The following is a 7704-nucleotide window of genomic DNA, read 5'->3' on the forward strand; positions in this document are numbered from 1 at the left end:
GCTCCGCGATGAGAAGCCCGCGCACCGCAACGAAGAGTAGCCCCCACTCGCCGCACCTAGAGAAAGCCCGCGCGCAGCAACGAAGACCCAACGCAGCCAAAAATAAGTAAATAAAATAAATTAAAAAAAAAAAAAAGGAGGAGCCCAGAAGCTCTGCCTGAGGGGAGGGCACACTGGGGAGTGGGGCTGGGCAGGGGGATGCTGGGGGCCAGGGCACTTTGACTCGGGGGGTGAGGTGGCCGCATGGGGAGGGGCTACCGTGGTCCACTGGAGTGGGTGGGGCTGGGAAGTACACGCTGTTTTCTTTGAAAAAAATTTCTTAATTGTGGTAAAAGACACGACATAAACGTTCCCATCTTGACCACTTCTAAGTGTCCAGGTCAGTAGTGTTCATCGATTCACATTGTTGGCCACAGGTCTCCAGAACTTTGTCATCTTGCAAACCTGAAAGTCTGTATCCATTACACAAGTCCGCAGTCCCCATCCTCCCAGCTCCTGGCAGCCACCATCCAACTTTCTATTTCTATGCATTTGACAGCTTGAGATACCTAGTGAAGTAGAATCACACAGTGTTTGTCTTTTGGGGACTGGCTTATTTCACTGAGCATCATGTCCTCAAGGTTCATCCATGTTGTAGCAGGTGTCAGACTTTCCTTCCTTTTTAAGGCTGAATAACATTCCATTGTATAGCTATATCATGCTTTCTTCATCCATTCATCTGCTGGTGGACGCTTGAGTTGCTTGCACCTCTTGGCGATTGTGAATACTGCTGCTACAAACGTGGGTGACAAATACCTTTTCTAGATCCTGCTTTCAGTTCTCTGGGATACATACCCAGAAGTGGGATTGCTGGATTGCAGGAATGTTTTGAACCCAACCTGGGGCAACTGAAACCTCTTAGCTCCTTATCAGAAGCTACACCTGTGAATGTGCCTTGCCTGTGGGGAGAACAGACCCACCCCTGGCTTCCATACCTGTCCAAGGGAGCAGAGGTCAACTTCAGGTACAGGCCACTGGTCCCACCCCTGCCAGCCCTTTACAGGCACCTTCCACACACACACACACACACACACACACACACACACACACACACACACACACACACGATAACGGTGGCCCAGCCCAGCTCTCAGTAATTGGAGACACACACAAGGCCCCCACTCTGCTGTCACCCAGCCCCACCCTTTTCCACAGCAGGAGAACCTTAGGCCCAGGCTCCAGGGCCCCTCCTCTTCCGCCACCAGCCCCGTGCTCGCCCCACCTGCCCAGGCCAAGACTGGTGAGACGCTGAGTGGGTGGCAGGGCAGCCAGACCACCCCACGTGTCTCTGTGCCTCAGGGCATCAGGAAGGCAAACCCCAGCCCCTGGCCTTGGCTGTGTGCTTCCAACCGCATCTCCCTCAGCACCCAGAGCCAAACGAGGCCATGCTGACTTTCAGAAACTCCTGAACACATGAGGTGAGTGAAGGAGAGATGGTTCTCCCACAGGACTTGGTGAGCAGAGAGATGGGAGTGGCCCCCATCAGGACCTTGCAGATGTTCCTCAGGCAAAGGGCCTCTGCCCCCTAATCCCCACCCCACCCTGAAGAGCCAGCTGGGGACCATCCTGTGAGGGAAGGACCTGCTTCCTTCAGGACCCCTGTGCACTCAGCCACACCCCGCCACTTCCCTCTGGCAACATGGCTTAAAGTCATAGTTCAGGAGCAGGGGCAGGGGCAGGGTGTGGCCACCTCGGGCACTGGGAGGGACACAGAGCCTTTTACAGCAGGGACAAGGTCCTCCCCTGATTTAAGCCCCGACAGCCTGTACTGCAGCTGATACCCTGGTGTCCCAGCCTTGCCCGAGAGCCACGTCCCCAGGGTCCCCGCCTTGCCGCCCTCCGCCATCGCACAGGCATGCAGGGGGCCTGGGTGCTGCTGCTGCTAGGCCTGCAGCTACGGCTCTCCCTCGGCTTCACCCCAGGTAATGAGGCGCCTCCCAGCCGACCCCCGACACAGGGGGCTCCCCAAGGCTGACCTGAGTCCACTCTCCCCTTGGCCAGTTGAAGAGGAAGACCCAGCCTTCTGGAACCGCCAGGCAGCCCAGGCCCTGGATGTTGCTAAGAAGCTGCAACCCATCCAGACGGCTGCCAAGAATCTCATTCTCTTCCTGGGGGATGGTGAGTGTGCTAGGCCTGTCCATCCCGTCGCCCTGCAGCCCTGAAACCCTAGGCTGCCGGCAGACACAGGGTGGCCCTGGGGACTCAGGCCTGACACAGGGTGTACCTACAGGGATGGGGGTGCCCACGGTGACAGCCACTCGGATCCTAAAGGGGCAGATGAATGGCAGACTGGGAGCTGAGACGCCCCTGGCCATGGACCAATTCCCGTACCTGGCTCTGTCCAAGGTAAGGGCTGAGTGGCCTCAGGGTGCTCTACACCAGAGGGGTGGGTGTGGGGCTAGGGAGCGTGGCAGGAGGGAAGGTCCCAGGAGGGCTGGGGCTGAGGTAGGGCGCGGGTGCAGTGAGCATGGGCCCCAGGGCCTGGGTCAGGATCTGGGTGTACACCCACGAGCAGAGCTGAAAGCATCTCTGCCCCCAGACATACAACGTGGACAGACAGGTGCCAGACAGCGCAGGCACGGCCACCGCCTACCTGTGCGGGGTCAAGGCCAACATGAAGACCATTGGTGTAAGTGCAGCTGCCCGCTACAACGAGTGCAGCACGGTACGTGGCAATGAGGTCACGTCTGTGATGAACCGGGCCAAGAAAGCAGGTAGGCTTGGGGCCAGCTTCGCCAGTAGGGACAGGCTCAGAGACCTCAGTGGCGCATCCTGACCTCTGCCACCCCCAGGGAAGTCCGTGGGAGTGGTGACCACTACGAGGGTGCAGCATGCCTCGCCAGCTGGCACCTATGCACACACGGTGAACCGTAACTGGTATTCGGACACGGACATGCCTGCCCAGGCGAAGAAGGAGGGCTGCCAGGACATCGCCACGCAGCTCATCTACAACATGGACATTGACGTGAGACGTGAGGGGCAAGGGGTGGGGCGGGGTGGGGTGGGGCGGGGCGGGTGGGGGGGTGGGTCCCACACCCGCCACAATCCCAGGCTACCCACGGCCCTGGGGCCTGGCAGGGTCTCCGTGGGTTTGGGGCGTGGGGCGCAGTGTAGAAGTTACAGGGGGGGACAAGCCATTCCCACAGACCTGGCTGGGACGCTAGGGGCTGTCTGAGGAGGGAGCAAAGGGCCAGCCCGGCTCCGAACCCACCTGCCCTAATCCCTGGCCCCAGGTGATCCTGGGTGGAGGCCGAAAGTACATGTTTCCTGAGGGGACCCCAGACCCTGAATACCCAGGCGATGCCAGTCAGAACGGAATCCGGAAGGACAGGAAGAACCTGGTGCAGGAGTGGCAGGCCAAGTACCAGGTGACGGGGGCTCGTGGGTGCAGCGGGTGCAGCGGGTGCAGCAGGGCAGGGGCTGCAGGGTGTCGGGCTATGGGCTGAGGCCTGGTCCTGCCCCTCCCAGGGCACCCAGTACGTGTGGAACCGCACGGCGCTCATTCAGGCATCTAAGGACCCCAGTGTAACACACCTCATGGGTAATGGCCCCACCCACCCCACTGTCCTCTCCCGGGATGGGATGGGTGCCATTGGTCCTCCTTGCTCCCTAACTTGCCGGTCACTACTGGTCCCCTTTCCCACAGGCCTCTTCGAGCCAGCAGACATGAAGTATGAGGCCCAGCGAGACCACAGCAAGGACCCATCCCTGCAGGAGATGACAGAGGCAGCCCTGCGTGTGCTGAGCAGGAACCCCCGTGGCTTCTACCTCTTCGTGGAGGGTGAGTGGCAGCCCCTTGATGAGCAGAGGAAGGAAGGGGGCAGTCGGGGCAGATGTGGCGTCTTATACGTGACGTTCGTGCAGGAGGCCGCATTGACCACGGTCACCATGAAGGCGTAGCTTATAGGGCGCTGACCGAGGCGGTCATGTTCGACAATGCCATTGCCGCGGCCAGCCAGCTCACTAGTGAAGCGGACACGCTGATCCTCGTCACCGCCGACCACTCCCATGTCTTCTCTTTTGGCGGCTACACGCTGCGTGGAAGCTCCGTTTTCGGTAAGCCCAGGGAGAGGCGCAGGCGCTTTTTCCGAAGTTACATGGCAGAAATTGCTCTGAGCCAGTTTCCTCATCTGCCAAGTGGGGCAGTAACAGCAACTGCCCTGCACGGCTCTGGTGAGGAGTAAGCCAGGCAAGAAGTGCCCGGGCTCAGCACACAGGAGGCGCACGGAAGGCTGGGGTCAGTGTGGTCACCGGGTCCCCTCCTCCCTGCAGGGCTGGGTTTTGGCAAGGCCACTGACGGCAAGTCCTACACCTCCATCCTCTATGGCAATGGCCCGGGGTACGCGCTTGGCGGAGCCTCAAGGCCCGACGTCAACGACACCGAAAGCAGTGAGTGCAGAGGGGGCTGCGTTGGGGGCGGGACCCCGGCCGGGAACTCACGGGAGGGGGAGCCCGACCCCCGCCCGCCCTGAACTCCCGCCCTCCGGTCAGGTGACCCCGCGTACCGGCAGCAGGCGGCCGTGCCCCTGGGGAGCGAGACCCACGGCGGCGAGGACGTGGCGGTGTTCGCGCGCGGCCCGCAGGCGCACCTGGTGCACGGCGTGCAGGAGCAGAGCTTCGTGGCGCACGTCATGGCCTTCGCCGCCTGCGTGGAGCCCTACGCCACCGACTGCCACCTGCAGCCCCCTGCCAACCCCTGCGACGCCGCGCACCGGGCCGCCTGCCCGCCCTCGCTGGCGCTGCTGGTCGGGGCGCTGCTGCCGCTGCTGCTGCTGGCGCCCGGCCCGCAATGACCCGCACCCGCCCCGGGCCTCGGGGGCTCCTGCTCCCGCGCCAAGAGCCCCTAGCCCAGGCCCCACCCGAGCTGCCACCTCGGAGTCCCCACCCCCGCGTCCCCCACCCGGCCCTCCGCCAGACCTTCACCTCCCAGCGATAAGGAGTCTCGGCCCCCCGCCCTTCATGGGCCCGGACCACCCTGGAGGCTGAGGCCCTGATTTTCCTGTGACACCCGTAGTCCTCCTCCCTGCCCCCAACCTCGGTGGCCTAAGATTCTGTGCTGTGCAGCCCGGGACCCCAGGAAAGGTGGGGGCTTGGACCACGCAGTCTCCGCTCAGCACCCATAGCCCTGCCTGCGGACCAGCAGGCACTCTCCCAGAGCTGCCCCTAGGCCCGCCTAGAACCCACGCCTCGCCTTTCCTGGAGACCCGAGGACTTAGGGGCTCCTGCGGAGGCGTGGCTTCCTGTCCTCCTGGAACCCACCCTGTAGGCACCTTGCTGGCCAAGGAGGCTGCTGGGACCAGGACAGCCAGGGGGCCCTCGACACAAAGTCCTCAGCTGCCCCTCCTGGGAACCCAGCGGTACCATTAGAGAGGAGACGGCGACCCAGAAAGGAGGTTTGTTCCACGTCACTCAGCTACCGTGCTGGTGGCCCCCCCAGTGCCCATTCCAGGCTGGGAGAGCCAAGGAGCAGCGGGGGAGCTGTGGGTTCCGGGAGGGACAAAGCAATTGTCAAATAAACTGTTATACAGTGTGATGCCAGGAGTGATATGTTCTAGGCAGAAAAGTCCTTAGCAAGCGGGGGCAGAGTGTGTGTCTGTGTGAGGGGTGCGGGGTGATTCACATCAGGAGTCAGGGAGGGGCTGCCTGAGGAGCTGACAGCTGAACAAGGACCAAAGGAAGTGAGCGCTGGAGCGATGCAGAAGGACAGCGGTGCAGGGGCCCTCAGGCAGCGGCGGCAGGCGCCGGTGAGGCCAGTAGCAGGATCTGAGTTGGAGGGAGTGGGGCAGGTAAAGAAGGCAGAAGCTGAGGGACCAGGAGGGATGGGGGCGGGGTGCAGAGGGGGAGGAGTTTGAACTTTATCCAGAGTGTGGGATGTGACTGGAAGGCTTTGAGCAGGGGCATAACAGGACCTGACTCTTAGAAAATATCCTGCTGGGTATTAAAAAAAAAAGAAAATATCCTGCTGGCTACTGAGGGGAGAAGAGTCTCTTCTGTTTCTTTTGTTGTTGTTGCGGGTTGTGAGGCAGAGGTGGGAGGTGGGAAACCAGAGAGAAGTGCAGACTCCTAACATTCCTGACCTCTGCCTGAAAACACTCCTGAGCACCCACTCCAGTATGACTACGCTGATTGAGTATCTAACCCACCCCAAAGGGAACATTTCAAAGAATTTTATAAAGGTGAAGACAGCCATGTTTTCTGATAAATTTTATAAAATTACAAATTTCTTTGTACATTCACAAAGTTGCAAGAAAGCATTTTGCTCTCACTAGAAATGTTAATATGACAGTATGCTCCTCTATTTACTAAAATTTTGACTTAACACTGTAAAACATCAATTTGAAGGCCAGGCTCTCAGGGCAGTTTACTTCAACTCTGGGTTTTCGTGGCTGTCACAAAGCTATGGAGCTGAATGGCAGAAGGTTGTTTATGTTTCATAGATGGGTTCAAAGCCCAAGGAGACTCTACATTTTCAAACTACAGGTTTAAAAACAGATAATTCTGGAATTAGTGATTATGGTTGCACAACTTTGGGTATTCGAAAAAACCACTGTATTGTACACTTTAAAAGGGTGAATTTTATGGTATGTAAATTAAACCTAAATTACAGTTTCTGCTTCCAAGTTTTTAAAAAATGTGCAGGTATGAGGAGTTTTATCAGTCAATTAGTGTTGGACACAAAATCGTGTGTCCATGGAAACATTCTCAAGCATCAGTTCTAACATATTTATCTTGAAGGGGCAGGTGCAGAGAAAGTGTGTTTATTTTTTTCAAGCTTTTTATTGGGTGCTTGAGACTGATAGCTGTTGATAGAAGAAATTTTCACATATGGAGGTATGGGGAAGTCATTCTGGCTTATACATGAGTTAACTTGAATTTTATGCTTACTAGAACAGCCTGCCTGTGGCCTATCAAACATACATTGTACATCTACTTTAATTATTAAGAAAAGGACACATTGACCAGGCATAAAGAATGTCCAAGTTAAAAATAAAAATTAAATTCCCCCCTTCTTGAGATGCCAGTGTCGGTCCTCCTTCCATGATAAGACTCCCTTCCCAAGTATGGCCAAGGCCATACTGACTCTCTGTGTATGCGCTGATCTAGTTGTTTTGAAACCTTGAAGGAATGTATCCCTGACTTGTTTGATGTTCTTTGTTCTGACAATATATAAAACTGTGCTGAAATCCATGCTTCTCTGGAACAGTTTCTCAGAGTAATCTGGAGGCTGTCTTCCAGGGTATAGTCCTCAGTTTGGCTCAAATAAAACTCTTTACAATTCCTATTATGGATTGTTTATTGATTATTTTGGTCAACATGCTTGTCACCTGGAAAAATATCAGCACATTGGTCTTTAAGAAGGAAAGGAAGTTAGGAAGAAAGAGGGCAGGAGGACTGATGACAGCTCTCTTCAATACCTTGCCATAAACATGGCTCGTTCTGTGGGGTTGATCTGGAATGTTTTCATGGTCACACCCAATCTCATCACCAAGTATCTATCATAAAGCTTCTCCTCTACTCGGACAATCTTGGTTTTTGAAAGTTAACAGCACTGATGGCTCCTACAGCATTTTATGTGCCCTCAAGGTTTCTAGTTCTTCCCTGCCATGGTTGACCATGGATGGGCCAGTGAGTGAGTTTTACAGGTTCTGCTGCCACTGCAGCTTT

The 7704-nt window shown here is 56.7% G+C and overlaps 1 protein-coding gene across 1 annotated transcript; it reads left to right on the forward strand.

Annotated features, from left to right (window-relative positions):
• The first annotated feature begins 1448 nt into the window (after window positions 1–1448).
• Window positions 1449–5591, forward strand: ALPI (alkaline phosphatase, intestinal). The gene is made up of 11 exons (XM_061205873.1): window positions 1449–1457; window positions 1962–2157; window positions 2270–2385; window positions 2579–2753; window positions 2832–3004; window positions 3273–3407; window positions 3508–3580; window positions 3686–3820; window positions 3904–4095; window positions 4312–4428; window positions 4531–5591. Exons 2-11 carry the CDS (start codon window positions 1965–1967, stop codon window positions 4830–4832), a joined length of 1611 nt encoding a protein of 536 aa, XP_061061856.1. The 5' UTR covers window positions 1449–1457; window positions 1962–1964; the 3' UTR covers window positions 4833–5591.
• The last annotated feature ends 2113 nt before the right edge of the window (window positions 5592–7704 follow it).

This window comes from Eubalaena glacialis, chromosome 1 (assembly GCF_028564815.1).
Source record: "Eubalaena glacialis isolate mEubGla1 chromosome 1, mEubGla1.1.hap2.+ XY, whole genome shotgun sequence".
Taxonomy (NCBI): domain Eukaryota; kingdom Metazoa; phylum Chordata; class Mammalia; order Artiodactyla; family Balaenidae; genus Eubalaena; species Eubalaena glacialis.

Bases quoted from the DNA above. Each gene is read 5' to 3' on its own strand.
- ALPI (XM_061205873.1), top strand. From the start codon at position 1,965: ATGAGGCGCCTCCCAGCCGACCCCCGACACAGGGGGCTCCCCAAGGCT. The intron at 3,005-3,272 runs GTGAGACGTGAG...CCCTGGCCCCAG, and splicing joins TCTACAACATGGACATTGAC to GTGATCCTGGGTGGAGGCCG. The intron at 4,096-4,311 runs GTAAGCCCAGGG...TCCTCCCTGCAG, and splicing joins GCGTGGAAGCTCCGTTTTCG to GGCTGGGTTTTGGCAAGGCC.